The sequence below is a fragment of the Piliocolobus tephrosceles genome, chromosome 1 (assembly GCF_002776525.5).
Source record: "Piliocolobus tephrosceles isolate RC106 chromosome 1, ASM277652v3, whole genome shotgun sequence".
NCBI classification, from domain to species: Eukaryota; Metazoa; Chordata; class Mammalia; order Primates; family Cercopithecidae; genus Piliocolobus; species Piliocolobus tephrosceles.
The window spans coordinates 209,041,277-209,064,657 of NC_045434.1; the positions used below are offsets into that span (position 1 = coordinate 209,041,277).

Genomic DNA, 23,381 nt, shown 5'->3' on the forward strand with positions numbered 1-23,381 from the left:
TTTTCTCCTACATTTTTGGCATAAGATCTATCAACAAAAAGTATGAATCCAGGTTTGTGTAATGGATATCTTAAGCATCAATAGGAGGAGTCAATAGTTCTGATGCCACACACACACACACACACACACACACACACGTATGGTCTTCTCCATTATCAGTAAACAGCAACAAAGTGGTAGAGTTATGCAGAGTGTAGCATTTGAAATGGAGATTTGAAGGTGACAAGAAAAGGATTTTGTAAGACGTTAGTCTACAAGTTGAAAAATGTTGGTTCGCGTTAAAATAGATTTATTTACTTTATTTATTTATTTATTTATTTTTTGAGATGGAATCTCACTCTGTCACCTGGCTGGAGTACCGTGGCACGATCTCGGCTCACTGCAACCTCTGCCTCCCCATTTCAAGAGATTTTTCTGCCTTAGCTTCCTGAAAAGCTGGGACTACAGGCTCATGCCACTACACCCGGCTATTTTTTAATATTTTTAGTAAAGACAGGGTTTCACCGTGTTAGCTAGGATGCTCTCCACCTCCTGACCTCGTGATCTGCCTGCCTCGGCCTCCAAAAGTGCTGGGATTACAGGTGTGAGCCACCATGCCTGGCCTGTTTGCATCAAAATTTAATAGGTATTCAATTGCATATGAAACTTGTAGGTAAAGTTTATTTCTTTTTTCTTTAAAGCTTTTATTTATTTATTTCTAATGTATTTATTTATTAATTTTTTTTTTTTGAGATAGAGTTTCACTCTTGTTTTCCAGGCTGGAGGGCAATGGCACGATCTTGGCTCACTGCAACCTCCACCTTCCGGTTCAAGCGTTTCTCCTGTCTCAGTCTCCCGGTTAGCTGGAATTACAGGCGCAGGCCACCACACACAGCTAATTTTTGTTTTTTCAGTAGAGAGAGAGTTTCACCATGTTGCCCAGGCTGGTCTGGAACTCCTGACCACAGATGATCCACCCACCTCGGCCTCTGAAAGTGCTGGGATTACAGGCATGAACCACTGTGCCCAGCCTAAACTCATCACTTTAATACCTTCTACATCACATGAGGAGGAAGAGCAGAAACACTTGAGTGCTTCACGAAGGTCAAGGTTGGTATAAGTTTGGGTTCCAATATGATCAATTTCTGCTTCTAGGGAACCAAGCAGTTCAGGTTAAGGAAGGTCAGGAAACTCCAGGGTTTTCTCTCCCTCCAAAGAACGCTTTACGCATCACCTTAACTTAGAAAACAAATCTCATCCCCGCGTTGTCACTTAGTAAAAAGGCATACTCTCCTAAAAATGGTCCAAATGTCATTTGGACTGCTTCAAACACAGGAATTTTCTGAACTTCATGTGAAACCCCTCCTCAGAAATATTTTCCTCACTCCAAGGGATTTGCTGATACATCGGGTTGGGGTGTCAACTGGATATGGCAGCCCTGGTATCCACCAACTCTGTACCTAAGTCTGCATTGATCTGGATCTCAGCTTCTCCATTTTTATTTAACGGTATTATAGAAAATAATTTACCAGAGAGTTATTTGAAATTGCATCAATATGGAGCCATCAGAAATGTCCTCTAGCCAGGTGCGGTGGCTGAAGCCTGTAATCCCATCACTTTGGGAGACCCACGCAGGATGATAATCTGAGGTTGGGAGTACCAGACCAGACTGACCAACATGGAGAAACTCTGTCTCTACTAAAAGCACAAAATTAGCCAGCCGTGGGGCACATGCCTGTAATCCCAGCTATTTGGGAGGCTGAAGCAGGAGAATCACTTGAATCCAGGAGGTGGAGGTTGCAGGGAGTCGAGATCGCACCATTGCACTCCAGCCTGGGCAACAAGAACGAAACTCCATCCAAAAAGAAAAAGAAATGTCCTCTAATGTGAACAATGTCTGAGACTGAAAGGTTGGGTCCAAAATAGACCTGGTGCAAAGCTGGAGAAGTTTCATTCCAATGGCCTGACTGTTTCAAAGGTGGCAGGCAACTCAAGCAGGGTTTCCCTGTTTAAAACGAACTGAATTTGAGTTTTAATACTAAGGGGAGCTCCCCTTGCTCTTGTCCCTTCAGCTGTTTTAGTTGCAAAGACTTTATTATCCTTTGCGTTCTTTTCTTTCAGCATTGGATGCTTTTATGATCTAGAACTCTTAAAATAATCACCTATGGTGACGAATTCAGCCATATCAGTAACTGTTCTTTTTTTTTTTTTTTTTTAGACAGAGTCTCCCTCTGTCGCCCTGGCTGGAGTACAGTATAGCGATCGAGGCTCACTGCAACCTCTGCCTCCTGTGTTCAAACGATTCTCCTGCCTCAACTTCCCAAGTAGCTGGAATTACAGGCGTGTGCCACCACACCCCGGGATTCATTGTATTTTTAGTAGAGATGGGGTTTCACTATATTGACCAGGCTGCTCTTGAACTCCTGACCTCATGATCCACCCGCCTCGGCCTCCCAAAGTGCTGGGATTACAAGCGTGAGCCACCGTGCCCGGCCTTTTGTACTTTTAGTAGAGATGGGATTTCACCGTGTTAGTCAGGCTGGTCTCGAACTTCTGACCTCAAATGAGCCACCCACCTTGGCCTACCAAAGTGCCCGGCCTAGTAACTTATCATGTTATGTTTTTCAATCAGGTCACCAAGCTGTGGTTGAAGTCCATTAATGAGTAAAGTTGTCTCAGCCCTTCAAGTTCCAGCAGGAGATACTCCCTAGGTGTTATTATAAGACCAGAATGTTTGACAAAGGAAATTACCATTCTAGACTTGGAATCAAAAACTGACACATCTGTCTTTGGTTCACATGATTCAATAATAAACCAGTTGGCCAAAGGTGGTGACTCAAGTCTAATCCCAGCACTTTTGGAGGCCGAGACAGGAGGATCACTTGGGCCAGGTGTTAGAGATCAGCGTAGCCAATAGAGTGAGGCCCCATCTCTATAAAAATACAAAAATTTAGCCAGCTGTGGTGGTGTGCATCTGTGGTCTCAGCTACTCAGGAGGCTGAGGTGGGAAGATTGTTTGAGCCCAGGAGGTTGAGGCTGCAGTGAACTAAGATCACATCACAACACTCCAGCCCAGGTGACAGAGGGAGATCGTGTCTCAGAAAAAATAAATAAGTAAATAACAAAGGACCAGTCAATCTTTCATGGGAAGGCAGTGGGAATTCCTGCACCTTTTGGGTCATCCCTAGAAGTAGCCTCTTAGGGGATGATGTAGTCATTCATTTTTAGGCTTTCCCAGGTCCTAATACATGTGTGTCAGCTGATACAAATCAGGTAACCCAGAGTCACAGCCTCCTGCGAGGATTCTAATTTACTCAGTAGATCGGCACACCATTGGTAGTTATGTAAATTAGTACAACTGCTATGAAAAACAGTGTGGAGTTTTCTCCAAAAAATAAAAATAAAATTACTATATGAACCATAAATCCCACTGCTGGATATATATCCTAAAGAAAAAAGAAGTATATCCAAGAGATATCTGCACTTCCATATTATTTTTCTTTTTCTTTATTTCTTTTTATTTTTGTGAGACTGAGTTTTTACTCTTGTTGCACAGGCTGGAGTGCAGTGGTGTGATCTTAGCTCACTGCAACCTCTACCTTGGTTTAGGTAATTCTCCTGCCTCAACCTCCCAAGTAGCTGGGATTACAGGCGTGTGCCACCATGCCCGGCTAATTTTGTATTTTTAGTAGAAATGGAGTTTCACCATGTTGGTCAGGCTGGTCTCTAATCCTGACCTCAAGTGATCCACTCACCTCGGCCTCCCAATGTTCTGGGATTGCAGGTGTGAGCCACTGTACCCGGCCTGCACTCCCCTATTTATTGCAGCAGTATCCACAATAGCCAAAATATGGAATCAACCTAAGTGTCCATCAACAGATGAATGGATCAAGAAAATGTGGTGAATATACACAATAGAATATCATTCAGCCATAAACGTGAATGAAATCCTGTCATCTGCAGCAACATGGATGGAACTGGAGGGCGTTATGTTAAGTGAAGTAAGCCAGATACAGAAAGACGGACATGGCATGTTCTCACTCATATTTGGGAATTAGAAAACACGCAACTTAAAAATAGTAAAATGACGGTTATCAGAAGCTAGGAAGGGTGCTGGGAAATGGAGAATAAGGGGATGGTTAATGGGAACAAAAACACAGATAGGAATAAGATCTAGGGTTCAGTAGCACCGTAGGGCAGCTCAAGTTAACAATAGTTCATAGTAAATTTCTACAGAGTTAAAACAGTGGAATTGGAATGTTGCTAACACAAAGAAATGGGGACATGTGGTGCCTTATCTGTGCCTGCCCATAGCTACCTATGACCCAAGCAGCACATACTTCCTCCCCCATGATGCCCAAGAAAAGCCCCAGACTCAGGGAGAAGATCAGGATGAGCAGCGGCAGAGAAACTACCCACGCTTGGGATGATTTTCCTGCAGAGAAGCAACCCCTCCGGGGCCTTTTCTCTCCTGAGAGCTGTGGAGATGATGAGACGACTTTCCTGGAGAGAGCAGCAGCCCACCCCAGGGCCTCCTCTCTACTGAGGGCTGTGGTGATGATGGAACAACCTGCCAGGAGAGAGGAGCCACCCACCCCAAGGCCTCCTCTCTGCTCAGGGCTGAACACTCCTCAGGACACCCTGGCTGCAGAAAGAAGCTACCCACGGTGGGTATCCCAGGCACTCAGTCAAAGTTTTTTGTTTGTTTGTTTCATGCTTTTTTGTTCATTTGTTTTGTTTTGTTTTGTTTTGTTTTTTGAGACAGAGTTTCGCTCTTGTTGCTCACCCAGGCTGGAGTGCAGTGGCGCGATCTCAGCTCACTGCAACCTCCACCTCCCGGGTTCAAGCAATTCTCGTACCACCACGTCTGACTGATAGGAAGGGGAGGCACTGGGTGTTAAGAGTTTCAAATATGCCAAAATCTTCTCTGTGGTTTTTCCCCACAGTCTCCCTGTCCAGGGCCACCTGAAAATCCTCAGTCCTGGACAGTGCAAGATAGTTTTGACCAAGGATCACTGTGCTCCTTCTAGATTCACCGGAAAGTGCCAGGCAGCCAGATGGACCCTGGTTTGACTTACATCTAGGAAGACCTTCCCCTGGTTTGCAGGAGTAGATAGGGGGTCACTTGGATGACAGGGACTCCAGTCCAGACCCCATTCTACCTCACTCCCTCCTGCAAAGTTTAATTCTCACAGTACTGTGAGGCTGTGGCAAGTGTAGAGACAGAATTGCACCATATCCAACGTACCTCCCTTCCCCTGGCCTCACACCAAGGCTCCCTCCCTCTGACCTCTCCCTTGTGTGTGCATCCAGGGTGGATACTTGCTACCGACTCTCTCCCTCCCCAGATCTCCCTGCTAGCCTGACTCTCTGACCCTGGGGTGAGACAGGGCAGCCACTGGAACCTCATGTAGACCAGGGCAAAATCAAAGGGCCTTGGAAACTCACAGCCCCACATCCAGGCCCAGGTCCTTTGAGACACAAGTCCGCAGCTTATCAGAGACGCTGCTCTGTGAAATCCAGAGAACCCGGCCCCCAACCCTGCTGCCATCTCTCTCCTCTGCACTTACTCTGGCCCCCATCAGCTCCTCCTGGCCACTCCCTTCCTGGACCCTGTTCTTTTCCTTATTCCCTCTGGCTCCATCCAGCCTGCAACGAGTTCCCAGACTTCCCCTACCCCAGGCTGCTACAAGCACCTTCCTAGGCATCCACTGTCTGCTCTCAGAGTGACCTTGTCCTCAGATCTTTATTGGAGAGAAAAAGACGGGCCACTCTGGGTCTCAGAAAAGACAGTCACAAATGCAATCTGGAATGTGACCCTCTTGAGGACTAGAGGAGTCCAGCATGACCTGAACAGTGATTTCTACTGTTGGAAACGTGGTGAGGGCAAACACCACAGGCAAAGAAATCCCTGACTCAGAAACAGACTTACTGCATTCCAGGTGCAGCCTCCTCAGCTGTAAGGCTGGGCAAGGGATCCTGGAAGGGATGGCCCCTGCACCGGGACCTGTCCCAGGCTCAACCAACAGCCTGGCACTTCTAGGAAAACCAGAGGAGTCAGCTGTTCCTGTGCAAGGTAGACAAGGTTCCCCTCCTTTGGTCCCTGGTGCCTCTTTAGGTCCAGAATAGCATCTGGGGAGCTCCCTGCTTTGTGCCTTGCTGTGTGCACCCAAATAGCTCAGTAGAATTTGGGGAGAATAGATGAGTCATGATTCCAGGGAGAGTGTGTCTTAGCACTGTTTGTGGCCATACTCTTGGGTGCAGGAGAGATCTGCTGACATTTCCAGGAAGCAGAGGACTCAGCTTCCCCCACAGCTCAGGCTGAGGGAGGAAAATAGAAGTTTAGAAATATTTTAGAGACCCCGATCAAAAGCCTTGGAGAAGCTTTGGAATCCCAGTAGAAATTCTGTGAGTGGAACTGAGGTCAGGCCGTCCCTTCAGGTGGGCTCCGAAGGCTGCTCTGACCTGGACAGCAGAGGAGCACCTTCAGAAGCACAGGCAACCAGAACATGGTAGAAAGATCCCCCAAAGTGCAGGATTCTCGCTGGGGTCCTGGGGATGGTGCAGGATTCCCCCAAGGAGTTCATTTCTTCCTGAATTCTGCAGATACAGAGCTTCCACCATCCATGCTTCCAGATTGAAAAGTCTCCCTCCTTACGTCTGACCACACTGCTCCTCTCTGGGCCCTGCCCCAGCTCACACACTCAGATTCACTCTTCCCAAGCTGGTATTCTGAGGGAAGCCCATCATGTTTGTGAGTAATGATGCTTCACCTTCCAGTAGGAGCCAAGACTGTATCTGCCCTCCCTGCCCTCAAAGAAAGTATGATGCTTTAAGAGTCTGCATTATCTATTTTGTAATTATGTTTTTATAATTTTTAAACTCAATCTAAAAAACAGTCTTTCAATCCTTTTGTCCAGATGCCCACAAAATACCTGCCATGTTTTTTATGTTGTCTTGATTCCCTCCCAGGGTCCCGTTAGAACACTCAGTTCAGTCTGGCCCAGCCCCCACCTCACTTTGTAATGTAGGCCTGATGTCTTTTAGTGAAGCCTTGACCTTAACCTTGAGATAAATTACGCCCTCAGTAGTTCCTGTCTTCCACCTGAATGGGCATATGATCTACCATGTTAGGTAGCACAAAACCCAGGTGACCAGTGGATACACTGAGATTTTTATTGTGTTTTTTAGGGATGACATCACTGTCTTCTTAAAGCTGTTTTATCTCGGAAGTGTTTTAATACTTTTGATATGGCCAAAAGTTTTCCAATAAAGATACCATATATATATATACATATTTTTTTTTTCTAACATCAGAAACAGATTAAAGCCTTCCCTGTGTCACTATGAAGGTCACATATTAGTCAAACTTTACCAGTGTTTATGGAATAAGTGAATAAATGAGTTTTAGGCCTTCACCCTATTATTAATTCCTTCACTTTCATAAATCCATATCTAATTTAATCACTTAATAAGAAGAAAGTTAAAATCTCAAGCAGGGTTAACTGGGTGGCAGTTCCGGATCTAGTGGGATGTTATTTTCGGATTGGAAGTTGGTCATTGAGAAGGGGGTTGTGCGGAGAAAGGTCAATAAAAGCTCCTGAAGATGCACAGAAGAGCCCGCAGTCCTGGCGCCTGGAGCTACCGCTTGGTTCTTGGACAGGTCCCAGCACCCCGCAAAGTGAGTCCAGATCTGGCAAGTCACCACTTTTTAGGGACGTGCCCATTTGATCTGATCTTCTGTGTAGCAAGTCACAGAAATGTCTGGAAGACACTAGCACATACATCGTGAAGAGGAGTCTCAGATAAGGGGAAGATTATAGGAGAGACGTTTGCTGTGTGTTTTTGGAATGTTTTGCATTGGGAATTCTGTCCAGAGAAGGGTAAAAGGATGAAAAACAAATGAAACTCGCCCACATGTGCCTCTATGTACCTCTTACCATGTTGGACTTTCTTTTGTTTTGTTTTATTTTCTTTCTTTTTTTACTTTTATTTTTGATATGGCACCTCGCTCCACTGCCCAAACTGGAGTGCAGTGGCACGATCTTAGATCATTGCATCCTCCACCTCCTGGGTTCAAGCAATTCTCCTCTCTCAGTCTCCCCAATAGTTTGGATTACAGGTACGCGCCACCATGCCCAGTAAATTTTTGTAATTTTAATAGAGAAAGGGTTTCACCATGTAGGTCAGACTGGTCTTGAACTCCTGAGCTGAAGTGATCCACCTGCCTCAGTCTCCCAAAGTGCTGGGATTACAAATGTGAGCCACTGCGCCTGGCCAATTGCTGGACTGTCATGATACACATGGAGTAGCCACAGTACCACAAGGGCCAATTTTTTCCATAATCCAATTTATGTATATTACTGGTAGCGAGCTAATGTTGATGTCCCCAAATTAGCAATTTAGTGGCTATACTGATGACAAACATTTCCATGCATCACGTGGTTAACAGCATTTGCTACCAAGTGCCAGTTTCCGTGCTCAGCAGTGGGGCCCCAGGATGATCGAGATAAAGTTCCTGACCTTGAGCAGCGATATCGAACAAGTGAGATTGTCAAGAAAGAAGAAATCCTTGTAAAATATACCATTCCCCTACAATTCAGTAATCATGCTCCTGGGTATTTAACGAAATGAGTAAAACCACACCTGGATGTTTATAGCAGCTTTATTCATAATCGCCAAAACTTGGAAGCAAGCAAGCTGTCCTTCAGTTGGTGACTGGATAAACAAACTGATCCATCCAGTCAGTGAACTATCACGAAGCCATAAAAAGACATGAGAGATTCCTAAATGCACGTTATTGTACAAGTGAAAGAAGGTGATGTGAAAAGACTCATCCTGTTAGATATTCCGGAAAAGGCTTTTGCCTTTTTCTATGGAGACAGTAGAAAGCCCAGTGGTTGCCAGGGATTGGGAGTACAATGGGATGAATGGGAAGAGGACAGAGGACTTTTAGGGAAACAAAACTACTATGCATGATGCTCTAATGATGGATACATGTCATTATCCCTTTGTTAAAATCCATAGGATGTAAAAACCAGCAATGATCCCTCATGTAAACTATGGACATTGGGTGATAGTAATACGTCCATGTGGCTCATTGATTGTGATGAATGCTCTGCGCTGGTGTGGGTGTTGATCCTGTGGGGATGCTGCATGTTGAAGGGGGAAGAGAGTAGATGAGAACTCTGGACTTTTTGCTTAGTTTTTCTGTGAATCTAAAACTGCTTTATAAAGAAAAAAAAAATAGACTGGGTATGGTGGCTCACTTCTGTAGTCCTAGCTTTTTGGGAAGCTGAGGTGGGCGGATCACCTGAGGTCAGGGGTTTGAGACCAGCCTGGCTAACATGACGAAACACTGCCTCTACTAAAAAAATAATAATAATACAAAAATAATACAAAAAAAAAATGTGGTGGTGCGTGCATGTAATCCCAGCTACTCGGGAGACTGAGACAGAAGAATTGCTTGAACCCTGGAGGCAAAGGGTGCAGTGAGCCGAGATCGTACCACTGCACTCCAGCCTGGGCGACAGAGTGAGACTCCCTCTCCAAAATAAGTAAATAAATAAATAACCTGAAGGTTAGGTGCGGTGTCTCATGCCTATAAGAGCTCACTCCAAGCACTTTAGGAGGCCGAGGCAGGTGGATTGCTTGAGCCCAGAAGTTCAAGATCAGCCTGGGCAACATGGTGAAACCTGGTCTCGATCTCCTGACCTTGTGATCTGCCCGCCTCAGCCTCCCAAAGTGCTGGGATTATAGGCATAAGCCACCGCGCCTGGCCATTAATCATTCTTAAAATATCACATTGCATTCTTTAAAAGCTCTATATCTTTCACATATGTAAATTACAACACAAATATTTGTACTCAAATAGTATTTGTATTATAGTAAATATTTTGTTCTTGCTCTGTAGCCCAGGCTGGAGTGCAGTGGCGCGATCTCGGCTCACCGCAACATTCGCCTCCCGGGTTCAAACGATTGTCCTGCCTCGGCCTCCTGAATACCTGGGATTACAGGCGAATGCCAACACGCCCAGCTAATTTTTGCTATTTTTAGTAGAGATGGGGTTTCACCATGTTGGCATGGTTGGTCTCAAAATCCTGACCTGAAGTGTTTGGCCTGCCTTGGCCTCCCAAAGTACTGGGATTACAGGCATGAGCCACCATGCTCGGCCATAATAATAAATTTTATTTTATTTTTATTTATTTATTTATGTATGTATTTTGAGACGGAGTTTCACTACTGTTGCCCAGGCTGGAGTGCAATGGCACAATCTGAGCTCACCGCAACCTCCACCTCCCAGGTTCAAGCGATTCTCCTGCCTCAGCCTCCGGAGTAGCTAGAATTACAGACATGCACTACCAGGCCAGGCAATTTTTTGTATTTTACGTAGAGAAAGGGTTTCTTCATGTGGATCAGACTGGTCTCAAACCCCTGACCTCAGGTGATCTGCCTGCCTCAGCCTCCCAAAGTCCTGGGATTATAGGCATAAGCCACTGCACCTGGCTCATAGTAGTAAAATTTTTAAAATACCATAAAATATAATCCTTGCAACACTAAATCACACCGTCTAGTCTGATCTACCAACACGTGGCACCCGAGACCTATGGACTGGAAATTTTGATCTTATTAGGAATGAATCCAGTCCTGAACTGCCCACCCTGCCCTCTTCTGGCTCCTGTGGCTCTGCTGTTTGGGGGAATCATGGTGGAATTGTGGTAGAGAGTAGAAGCTGAGCCGCATTGCATGCCCTGGGTCCTTTTTGCCTCCCTGTTATCAGGAATAGGAGGTGAGATTGAAAGATGGAAAATGCTGGGACTTCTGCTGAGAAGAGAAAAAAGAAGAAAATGTATTGATCTTACTGTATGCCAAACCCTGTATGCTTACTGCATGCCATGCCAAGCCCTAAACATGAACCATCTTTTAGATCCTACCAGGGTCTCATAAGGTGGTGCACATCATCATCCTCATTTTACGGGGAACCTGAGGCTCTTGGCTAAGATCCCTGACAGCAACACCAGCCCCTGAATCCTCAGCAAGATCCTTCACTTGGGTGCCCGTTATGCAGGCTTCGGCAGCACAGGGAAGGTCACTCATCACCCCCAGGCACTTGATCGTTCTCCACCCTTCGATGATGTGAGATTCCAAAACACGCTGCACCAGTCTCTTCCTTGATAGGGAAAGAGGGGAGGTGTTATGAGAAAATCTCTCCTCGATTTGACCTAGCTCCCCAGAAAGATGTAACTTTTTAAATGTCAGATGGAAATATTTAAACAGTGTTACATGCCTGTATAGTTTTAGTATTTTACTTAAAGAGAATGTGGCTGCCTTTACTGGCTACAACCAGTTTAATTCAAGAAGGGCTGCTAGTCATCAGGGGAACAAGCAAGGGTTGGTCCCGCCCAGAAGCCCCAGCTAATACAAATATGGACATCCCCTTCCAGGTCAGCAGGAATAGAGTGGCTCCTTGTGCAGTGAAGCTGACCTTGATCAACTAAGGCTTCTGGAACCATGTGGAGACTCACAAGGAGTGGCCAGGGTCTCAGCATCTGGCGAGCAGTGAAAGACCCTGAGAAGAAGATGCCTTCCTTGTGGATTGGCTCACTGTTCTTGCCCACTAATGTTCCAGGCCCTGGGTGTCCACCAGTATTAACCCACGGAATAGCCACAGAAGCTAACAAGGAGGTAACAGACCTAGTTATTTACTAAAGAAGTAAATAACTGGAGGAGGCCAAGCATCGTGGCCCACACCTATACTCCCTGCACTTTGGGAGGCCAAGGCAGGAGAATCATAAGCTTAGGAGTTCCAGATCAACCCGGGCAAGATAGCAAGACCTTGTCTCTACTAAAAAAAATTATCCAGACATGGTGGCTCACACACCTGTAGTCCTAGCTACTCAGGAGGCTGAGGTGGGAGGACCACTTGAACCCAGGAGATTGAGGCTGCAGTGAGCTATGATTGTGCCACTGCAATCTAGCCTGGGTGACAGAACGACACCTTTAAAAAACAAACAAAAAAAGAGCCAGATGCAGTGGCTCACACATGTAATCCCAGCGCTTTGGGAGGCCAAGTTGGGTGGATCACCTGAAGTCAGGAGTTTGAGACCAGCCTGACCAACATAGCAATGAAACCCTGTCTCTACTAAAAATGCAAAAATTAGCTGGGAATGGTGGCACATGCCTGTAATCCCAGCTACTTGGAAGGCTGAGGCAGGAGAATAATTTAAACCCAAGGTGGCGGTTGCAGTGAGCTGAGATGGCACCATTGCATTCCATACTCCAGCCTGGGCAACAAGAGTGAAACGGTCTCAAATAAAAGAATGGGGGGAAACTGATTAAAATAACCCAATTTCACTTAAATGCCTTAATTTTCTGGGGCTGCATCTTATTGATTGGACAACTCAGTGCCTTTTTATTTTCCATCATTAACTGAAGATTCCTGAGGCTTAAACTGGAAAACAGGCTACTTGATAATAGAGGGCACCAGACAGTTTCCACTCAGTTTCCCTTTATTTGTGATTGTTTCTTTACAACCATCCATGCAAGAGTAACTCCCTTATGTATTCTCAAGCCTGAATTCCACTCTAGACATTCAGATTCCCATTTTCAACTCTACAGAACACAGGTCTCCAAAGTCCTATCAAATCCAAGTCAACATTTCCCCCAAGTCCGGGCCCTGCTTGATCACCTTTCCTTTCCCATTTTCAGAGCCGGTGCCTGAAACGATGGGTTCTGGGCTCTCTTTAGGATGTACCTAAGACCTAGGTTTTCGTTTCCAAGTCTCCAGAAGAAAGTGTTCAACTTAGCGAACCAAATCGGCAGGTATTCAACAGCAGCATTGATCCGCCTCCAGGTCATAAAATGACCTGTCGCCACAGTCAGGGCAGTAGTCAGTACAGAACAAGATCCTCTTGGGGTGCCTCATGTCCCTCACTCTGCCCATCAGCTCTGCCCTAAGTTGGTCAAATCTGCTCCGGCAGAGAGTACCATCAGCATCATAACTCTCCCGTGGGGCAGGATACAGCTCCAGGCATAAGTTGTTGAGTCTGATTGTGTGGCACAGCAGGTTCTCCAGGGTGGCCATGGAGATGGGATTTCTACGGAAGTTGAAGGTGGTGAGCTCAAAGCAGCGGCTCAGGGCAGGCAGGATGGTGCTGACTTGGGAGTCTACGATGCCACAGTTATCTAAGTCCAGGTACTCAAGGGTGGCCGCAACTTTTTCTAGCAGAACTTGGAGAGGCACAAGACTGACATTGGCCAGTCTGATACCCCTCAGGTCCAGGGTCTTCAGTTGACTGACACTCGGGCACTGGGACAGATGCCTCAAGTCTGATTCCAAAAGCACACAGTTAGTTATTGCGAGGATCTTTAATGAGGTCTTCAGACAGCTGGGGAGAGAGAGAGCAGGAAGTTAGTTCTGGGGAATTGTAGCGGTGAGTGGAGGGTGGTGGGGAATGACATCAAGGTGATGGACGGAGACCATTTTGCCCAAGCCTAGGGTCTTTCTGATTGTCTGATGGTCAACACTTAGGATGCTGCGCGATGAAGAACTTTGCCACTGAGATCAATTCCACTTTAGGCCCGGAGCAGTAACTCACACCTGTAATCCCAGAACTTTGGGAGGCTGAGACTGGTGGATTACTTGAGGTCAGGAGTTTGAGACCAGCCTGGTGATCATGGCAAAACCCTTTCTCTACTAAAAATGCAAAAATGAGCCAGGTGTGATGGTGGGCACCTGTAATTCTAGCTACTTGGGAGGCTGAGGCAGGAGAATCGCTTGAACCCAGGAGGTAGAGGTTGCAGTGATCAGAGATCCTGCCACTACACTCCAGCCTGGGTGACAGAGCGAGACTCTGTATCAAAAAAATAAAAATAGAAAGATCCATTTGAGGCTGAGTCTTTTCACCATCATTTATAGGAATGGATCAAGTTCACAGAATCCCTAAAGCTTCCTTTCCTCATCTGTCAGGCAGAAAAACCACATCTCTGGGCTACACGAGCCCAGCGGAGACACAGGCAGAAGGGACAAACCCAGACAGGATCCTGCAACATCAGCTGGGGTGGGCAGGCTGCAGGCATCCCTCACATGCCTGTATCATCAGCAAACCATCTGTCACTTTCACCACTCTTTGCGCCTGCTCCCTGACCTCTGTTTCAGAGTCATGCATTTCCTAGGTAATTAATTTACCTGGATCTCAAAACAACCCATTACGACAGGGAATTAGAGATGGGATCACTCGTGTTCACCAAGCTGTGGGGCACAGAGCTGATGTTCTGAAATGTGCAGGTTTGCTGAGCATCCCCCTCTTCGGTGCCCACTTCACTTCCCCACTTCCCATCATCTTCTTAACAACTATCTTGTTGGCTGGGCGTGGTGGCTCACGCCTGTAATCCCAGCACTTTGGGAGGCCGAGGCAGATGGATCACCTGAGGTCAGGAGTTTGAGAATAGCCTGGTCAACATGGGTAAACCCTGTCTCTACTTAAAATATAAAAATTAGCCAGGTGCGGTGGCTCACGCCTATAATCTCAGGTACTCAGGAGGCTGAGGCAGGAGAATCGCTTGAACCCGGGAGGCGGGGGTTGCAGGAAGCTGAGATGTCACAAATGCACTCTAGCCTGGACGATCAAAGTGAAACTCCATCTCGAAAAAAAAATTATCTTGTTTGGTTTTATTTTTATTCATTTCTGACAAGGATCTTGCTACGTTATACAGACTGGTCTTAAACTCCTAGGCTCAAGTTATCCTCTTGCCTCAGACTCCCAACGTGCTAGGATTACAGGCATGAGCCACCATCCCTGGCCTATTTTTCATCATCTTAACTTAGACACACATCCTCAGGAAGAATTCAGAAGGACACCCTCACTAGATCTGAACTCTCCAGCAACTGGCTTCCTAGCATGGCAGCCTCTCTATAGCATCTCCCCCAGCTGATTCCTCTGCCACTATTGGGATGGTTGTGTGATACCCATTTCAGAACAGAGCCGCCAAGAGGACAATACATGGACATTCTAGTGTCCCCTTCATTGTTACATCCTCATGGGCTGGCTCTCAGTAGATGCCCACTAGCGTTTATTGTAACATAGGCTCTGCTGTGGTCTGCAGAGAAAGCTCACCACCGTCCCTCACCTGAGCAGCTGGTCCAGGTGGCCTTCGAGGAAAGAAACAGAGTTCATATAAAGCTTTTGGAGGTAGTGCAGCTTGAGGAACTGAGAGGTGAACTGGGTAACAATCTGCTTCTTCTGCTCTGCTGAAACGTAGCGAGAGACATCCATGTGGCAGAGAATGAGCTTGTGAAGATTCCTCATCTGGCCCAGGTATGGGGTAAACTGTGCCAGGATGGGCAGTATCCATGTGCAATTCACTTCCACCTCCTGGATACAGTCCAGGTTCACCATTTTCAGGATGCTTCTGATATTGTGGAAGGGCATTCCCAAAATTCTCAGCTTCTTACAGCACAGGTGTAGTAAACCTTCCCTCTGCTTGACCCACAGAAGGAGGCAGGTGAGGTATTCATCCAGAGTCCTGGTCTGGAGCCACAGGTCTATGAACACAGTGAAGGGCTGCTGTCCTCTCATGCTTGGACAATCCTGCACTGGTTTTCTGTTCCTCATGGCATTGGGGAAGCACCCATGGGCCATGGATTCAGACCAAACCATCCAGAAGTTCTCACTGACATCCTGTAAATCCAGCACTTGAAGCTTCCACCTCCTGTGGGAAAATAGAGGCGAGGCTGAGAATGTAAGGACTCACTTCTGAACTTATACTCCATATCCCGGATAGCAGCTACTCCCCTCCCTGCTTCTTCTCCCTCTCTCTGACTCTTTTCCATCCTGTTTTCCCCTGGATCCTGCCCACTTCCACATTTTTTTTTTTTTTTTTTTTTTTTTAGGTGAAGTCTTCCTCTTTTGCCCAGGCTGGAGTGCAGTGGTACGATCTCGGCTCACTGCAACCTCCACTTTCCCAGTTCAAACAGTTCTCCTGCCTCAACCTTGCAAGTAGTTGGGATTACAGGAACCTGCCACCCTGCCCAGCTAATTTTTGTATTTTTAGTAGAGTCGGGGTTTACCATGTTGGACAGGCTGGTCTCAAACTCTTGACCTCAGCCTTCCAATGTGCTGGGATTATATTATGAGCCACTGTGCCCAGCCTAGTCGTCACTTTTTGTGGTGACTTTCAGTGCCACTAGAGGAGAGATTCCTGTTACCTCCATGGACCCCGGATGGTGAGCAGTCCTTTCCCTGAGGAGCTGGGCAATGGCCAAGACCTCTCAGCTTCCTCATCAGCACCATCCCCCCTTGGGTGTCGCCACTCCTCATGACCCAGCTGTTCCTTCTCTGGACACCTGGGCCCTCCACACCAGCCCACCTGGGTCACCTCACCTGAGACGAACTCCCTGGGTAAGCAGTGCATCAAGCCCACCGAGCACAGCTTGGAAGGTCTCCAGACAACCCATCTTTATCAGAGGCCTCAGAGGGAGGCGGCGGAAGGGCCAGGCCTGCACCATCAGCTTCAGGACCTCACAGCGTCTCCTGCTGAAGGCCTCCATGAAAAGGGGGGGAAAAAGTTCCGTGGGCAGCTCCTCCAGGGCGGAGATAGCCAAGGCCTGGTTCCTCAGCAGGCTCCGCCCCGCCAGCTCCAGAAGTCTGGGTGGAGTCCGGACCCTCATCTTCACCAATCTGCAAGGAAAAGTTCCACAGGACAAATCCAGAGAAAAGGCATCACTCTCAGGCCAAGCCCATGCAATCTCATCTTCTCCTACGGCCAAAGTCACTGCTCTGGCAATGGTCAAAGAGTCCTCAGTTTACTCCAATTCTCTGTATTCAGTGGCCATAAAGCCAGCATTCTGCCTCTGCTGCATCAGCATGAGCTTTTCGCAAGCAGTGAGGAGACAGGACCCCCACTAGCCCTTCCTCTCTATCCAGTGCTCCATCCAGTGAGTAGTGAGTATGGAGGAGCCTGAAAACTAACCCCTCCCACCTTTGGGGGAAATTTTTAATTACTCAAGTTTCTAAAACAATGGAAATGGGAGGGTCACAAGCCTACATGCCTACATTCTCAGTTCCTACAAATAAGCTGGTTGGGAGCATTCATGGGACATCCCTAGAATGGGTTCTGTTTGTTTTCTTTTCATTATTTAAGCTTTCTTTCTCTTTCTCTCTCTTTCTTCTTTCCTTCTTTCCCTCTCTCCCTCTCTTCTTTCTTTCTTCCCCCCCTTCTTTCCTTCTTGTCTTCTTCCCATCCCTCCCTCTCTTCTCTCTCATTCTCTCTCTCTCTATCTCCCTCTCTCTCTTTCTGACAGGGTCTGGCTCTGTCACACAGCCTGCAGTGCAGTGGTGGGGTCTCAGCTCAGTGCAGCCTTGACCTCCCAGGCTCAAAGGATTCTTCCACCTCAGCCTCCCAAGTAGCTGGGCCCACGGGTATGCATCATCACACCCAGATAATCTTTTATTTTTTGACTTTTTGTAAAGACAGTGGTTTTCACTATGTTGTCCAAGCTGGTCTTGAACTCCTAGACTCAAAAAATCCACCCGCCTTGGCCTCCCAAAGTACTTGGATTACAGGTGTGAGCCTCCACCCCGGCCTCATTATTGAAAATTTCAGTGAGAAACTTTGAAAGCTATGTGACACTGTTATGTATGATTTACAAGACAGATGTTTCCAATACACACCTCTTACGCATATTAAAAATGAACCACTTTGGCTGGGCACTGTGACTCACACCTGTAATCTCAGCATTTTGGGAGGCCGAGGCAGGTGGATCATCTGAGGTCAGGAGTTCAAGACCAACCTGGCCAACATGGTAAAACCCTACCTCTACTAAGATTGCAAAAATTAGCCAGATGCAGTGGTCTGCTCCTGTATTCCAAGCTACTAGGGAGGCTGAGGCAGGGGGATCGCTTGAACCCAGGAGGCAGAAGTTGCAGTGAGCTGAGATTATACCACTGCACTCCAGTCTGGGAAATAGGCTTGATTCAAAAAGAGAGAGAGAGAGAAAGAACTACATTTGATTAGACTTCTTAAGCTCCACCCAGTTAATCCTGATTGGATTTTTGGCATTTTTTCTAGATTAACTGATCTAATTAGTTATTCATCCATCAAAATGAAAGATTTATGGATAGGGTAAAAGACCAGGACCCATTCACTGATTCACTCCACAAACATGGAGTTTTACTAATATATGTCTTTCATAGTCCTGAGTGTGAGATAGGGAAGGGTTGAATCTCTTCCTGACATTAGACAGAAAGAAAAAACTTGAAAGTATCTTTGTTGGCCCGGTGCGGTGGCTCAAGCCTGTAATCCCAGCACTTTGGGAGGCCGAGACGGGAGCGTCATGAGGTCAGGAGATCAAGACCATCCTGGCTAACACGGTGAAACCCCGTCTCTACTAAAAAAATACAAAAAACTAGCTGGGCGTGGTGGCGGGCGCCTGTAGTCCCAGCTACTCGGGAGGCTGAGGCGGGAGAATGGCGTAAAAGAAAGCATTTTTGTTGAGAGATCCTTGGCCACATCAAATGTATCAAAATATTTCAGAGTTAAAACCGTTTTACAAAGACAGAGATGACAGTCCCTAAGGAAGCACAGTAGAAATCTTCATGTGTTCAATGATCACCTGGGTGGCATAATTTTTTTTTTTTTTTGGTGTGGGGGGTGCTGAGTCTCACTTTGTCGCCCAGGCTGGAGTGCAGTGGCACCATCTCGACTCACTGTAACCTCTGCCTTGGAGATTCAAGTAATTCTCATGCTTCAACCTTCCACAGAGCTGGGATTAAAGGTATGCACCCCCACACCCATGTCGCCATTTGGGTGGAAGAGGATGTGATTGGTTTAAAATTAAAGTCAAAGATCCTGTTTGGTTAAGATTTTCTTTCTGTTTTTGCTTTTGTTTTTTGGACAGGATCTCACTCTGTTAACAGCCCAGGCTGGAGTACAGTAGTGGTGTGAGCATGGCTCACTGCAACCTCAACCTTCTGGGCTCACGTGATTCTCCCACACCAGCCACCCAAATGTGTGGGACTACAGATGCATGCCACCATGCCTGGCTAATTAAAAAAAAAAAAATTGTAGAGGCTGAGCACCAGTGGCTCACGGCTGTAATCCCAGCACTTAGGGAGGCCGAGGCAGGTGGATTACTTGAGGTCAGGAGTTCGAGACCAACCTGGCCAGCATGGTGAAACCCCACCTCTACTAAAAATACAAAATTAGCCAGGTATGGTGGCAGATGGCTGTAATACCAGCTTCTCAGGATGGAGGCTGGAGGCATGAAAGTTGCTCGAACCTGGAAAGTAGAGGTTGCAGTGAGTTAAGATCCTGCCACTGCACTCCAGTCTGGGCAACACGGCGAGACTCCATCCCCCCACCCTCAAAAAAAAATTGTGTAGAGAGTTTTTGCCATGTTGCCCAGGTTGGTCTCAAACCCCTGGGCTAAAATGATCCTCCCACCTTGGCCTCCCAACTGTTGGGAGACAGGAGTCAATGCTCCCTTCAAGAATTTTGAAATGGCATGAACCAAAGCACAAATTTTTTGAAATAAAGACAAAACTGCATTTAGAGGAAAAAAAATCAAAGCTTCAAATTGTTCATAAGAAAAAAAAAAGAGAGGATATAGCTCTGCGCTATCATAGGCTGCACTGGCACCATCCCAGTCCGCCTGACTGAAGGTCAGATGGGAGTGTCTTTACAGAAATTAGGCACTTACCAGATCCGGACTGAGCTTGCAGGGTGCTCAGACCTCAGGAAGAACCGAGCAGTAACTCCAGGCTTGAAGACTTTGGGTCTCTCCTGTGGGTCTTTTTTTTTTTTCCTGTGGGTCTTTAGAAGCTTTTATTGACCTTTCTAATCACAACTCCCACCCACGCCCTTCCACATATCCACTGCTAACTTCCAATCAACAAGTGATATCTGATTGGATTTCTGAAGCTCCACCCAGTTAATCCTGATTGTGTTTTTGGCTTTCCCCAGATTAATGGATTGAACCAGATATCCGTTCATATCAGATATCCATATTCATTTCATGAATCAAAAATTGACAGAGTTAGGGGTAGGGTGGAAGTCAAGAATTCATTCATTCCATGCCAGGCAAGGTGGCTCATGCCTGTAATCCCAGCACTTTGGAAGGACAAGGCAGGTAGAACACCCGAGGTCAGGAGTTCAAGACCAGCCAGGTCAAAAAGGTGAAACCCTGTCTCTACAAAAATACAAAAATTAGCCAGGCATGGTGGCAGGTGCCTGAAACCCAGTTACTCGGGAGGCTGAGGTGAGAGGATCACTTGTACCCAGAAAGCAATGGTTGCAAAATTGCGCCACTGCACTCCAGTCTGGGAGACCGAGGGAGATTCTGTAAAAAAAAAAAAAAAAAAAAAAAAAAAAATCATTAATTCATGAACTCCACAGACACTGATGGAATTTTACTAACATGTGACCTTCATAGTCCTGAATGTGAGGCAGGGAAGGATTTCATCTGCTCCAGACATTAGACAGAAAAATAAAATCTGAAAGTAGTGTTGTTGGGAGATCTTTGGCCACATTAAAATTATAAAAATGGTTTATACTTAAAAAAGCTTTATAAAAACAGAGGAGTCCTCCCTACAAAATCAGAATAAAAATTTCCATGTATCAAATGATCTTGTGGGTTTTATATCACCTAAGATAGCAGATTATATGCTCATTCTGGTGGAAGACAGGTGCTACTGAGGGCGGGAGTGGTCTCAGGGCTGAGGTTAAAACTTCTCTGGAAGAAATTAAAACTACACCTATAAACTTTAAAATATAATCAGTGAAGAAGGGAGGGGGAGAAACAAAAATAAACCAAGCTTGCAGGGCATTCAGCATTCATCATGAGGTCAGCTTGCTCTCTGACCTGCTTCCTCATGGTTGCTGGCAACCTAGTGTCCCAAAATTATGTAGACCTTAGATTATAGTTCCCCTTGACTGCCACATAAGGCTCACTGCAACTTCCGCCTCCTCAGTTCAAGCGATCTTCCTGCCTCAGCCTCCTGAGGAGCTGGGATTACAGGCACATGCCACCATGCTGGGCTAATTTTTGTGTTTTTAGTAGAAATGGGGTTTCACCATGTTGGTCAGGCTGGTCTCGAACTCCTGACCTCAGGATACACAGAGATTTATTCTGTTTTTTAGGGCTGACATCACTGTCTTCTTAAAACTGTTTCAACTCAGAAACATTTTGAGACTTTTGAGGTGGCCAAAGGTCCTCCAATAAAAATGCCATATTTTTTTTTCTAATGTCAGGAACAGATTAAACCCTTCCCTGTATCACTATGGCAGTCACATATTAGTCAAACTTTACAGTGTTTGTGGAATAAATGAATAAGTTTTAGACTTTCGCCCTACTATTAATTCTTTCACTTTCATAAATGCCTATCTAACTTAATCACTCAGTAAGAAGAAAGTAGAAAACTCAATCAGTATTAACTGAGTGGAACTTCAGGATCTAGTGGGATGTCATTTTCGGATTGGAAGTTGGTAATTGAGAAGGGGGTTGCAGTGAGAAAGGTCAATGAAAGCTCCAGAAGATGCACAAAAGAGCCCCATGCTCCGGTACCTGGAGTTACTGCTTGGTTCTTGGAGAGGTCCCAGCACCCTGCAAAGTGAGTCCAGATCTGGTAAGTCACCCCCTTCTTAGGGGCATGCCCGTCTGATCTCCAGCCAGCCAGTCTGGGGGGCGGTGACGTGCTGCCCAAGCTGACCCAGAGAAACTTCTTGTCTGTTCTTTTAGATGAACAGTTGTAGGCTTTTATTTTTCTTCTAAACGTAGTTTTGTCTTTATCCCTTGAATTTTGATTTTTGCTTGGCTTTTGTACTTTCAAAATTCTCAAGAAAGCAGTTAAAAAAATTTTAAAAACTTATAATTGGTTAAATTTTTATTTCCTGATATTTGAAATTATTGGTTTTTGTGTCCTTACATTAGAGTCCACAGATTGGTGGAATTGCAATGTACAAGTTAGGCTTTTGTTTTTACTAAAACCTGAAGATATTCCAGGCTGGGCGCAGTGGCTCAAGCCTGTAATCCCAGCACTTTGGGAGGCTGAGGCGGGCAGATCACGAGGTCAGGAGATCGAGACCATCCTGGCTAACAGGGTGAAACCCCATCTCTACTAAAAATACAAAAAAAATTAGCCTGGTATGGTGGCAGGCGCCTGTAGTCCCAGCTACTCCGGAGCCTGAGGCAGGAAAACGGTGTGAACCCAGGAGGCGGAGCTTGTAGTGACCCGAGATAGCACCACCGCACTCCAGCCTGGGTGACAGAGCGAGACTCCATCTCAAAAAAAAAAAAAAAAAAGATATTCCCTAGACCATTCTCAAGCATGATGGAGTCTTTGTTCTGAACATGGGATCTGTTTCTTTCTGAGACTCCATCCCAAAGTGGGTAATTGTGAGTCTGTGTAAGAGATCTGCACTGCAATCTTCATTCGTGTTTTTATCCCTAACTTCTAAAAGCTCTAGAAGACTGTCATAGAGCTTTTGCAATTTCTTGTTAAAATTTTTCAAAATTAGGCCGGGCGCGGTGGCTCAAGCCTGTAATCCCAGCACTTTGGGAGGCCGAGACAGGCAGATCACGAGGTCAGGAGATCGAGACCATCCTGGCTAATATGGTGAAACCCCGTCTCTAATAGAAAATACAAAAAACTAGCTGGACGACGAGGCGGGCGCCTGTAGTCCCAGCTACTCGGGAGGCTGGGACAGGAGAATGGCATAAACCCGGGAGGCGGAGCTTGCAGTGAGCTGAGATCCGGCCACTGCACTCCAGCCTGGGCGGCAGAGCAAGACTCCATCTCAAAAAAAAAAAAAAAAAATCGAAATTAAAAATAGCGGCATCAATGTTATGAAGTCTCTAAGGTCCACCAAAGCGTTGTAATTGTGGGAACTGAGAATGTAGGCTTTGTGGGGCCACATGACAGTCTCATTCTTATTGTTTCAGGGTTTTCAGTGACAAGAAATGTTCCCTCAAGAAAGTGGAGCATAGCTCTCAGGATCCTTAGTGACACTTCCCAGTGGTACTGAGATTTTGTGTAGCAAGAGATGAAAATTAATGAGCCAGTGGTCACCTTGTCCCCTCCTCAGTGTTTGAAAGACATTCTGGTAAGAGCAGGAGCAGAATAATGGATTCGTGTCCGCCAAGTGCAGAGTGGAACTGGGGCGAGGTGAGGACTTTTCCACCTCTACCAGAGCATTGCCATTGGCCCTAGGAGCTGATGAAGTGATGTGATTGCCATTTCTCTGGGTTCGTCCTCCAGATTTTTTTTTTTTTTGCATGTCCATTAGGATGAGCCTCTGGGCCTACCAAGACACCTGGAGCTGGCGGGGCAGGCCTTGGCCATCTCAGCCCTGCAGTAGCTGCCCAGGGAGCTCTTTCCCTACTGGTCATGGAGGTCTTCACCAGG

At 46.3% G+C, this 23,381-nt stretch overlaps 1 protein-coding gene across 2 annotated transcripts in view; it reads right to left on the reverse strand.

Annotated features, from left to right (window-relative positions):
• Window positions 1-19,716, reverse strand: part of LOC111526335 (PRAME family member 5) — a 31,201-nt gene extending 11,485 nt beyond the window's left edge. Inside the window, exons 1-4 of one of the 2 annotated variants that reach the window (XM_023191999.2) lie at window positions 19,679-19,716; window positions 16,362-16,670; window positions 15,109-15,690; window positions 12,327-13,367 (exon numbers count right to left, since the gene is read on the reverse strand). In XM_023191999.2, coding sequence (XP_023047767.2) covers window positions 12,806-13,367; window positions 15,109-15,690; window positions 16,362-16,648 — 1,431 coding nt within the window. In that variant the 5' untranslated portion in view covers window positions 16,649-16,670; window positions 19,679-19,716 and the 3' untranslated portion in view covers window positions 12,327-12,805. Of the gene's footprint in view, window positions 1-12,326; window positions 13,368-15,108; window positions 15,691-16,361; window positions 16,671-19,678 lie in introns of those variants that run through there. The other variant, XM_026452278.1, reaches the window with a different exon arrangement.
• Window positions 19,717-23,381: the final 3,665 nt, after the last annotated feature.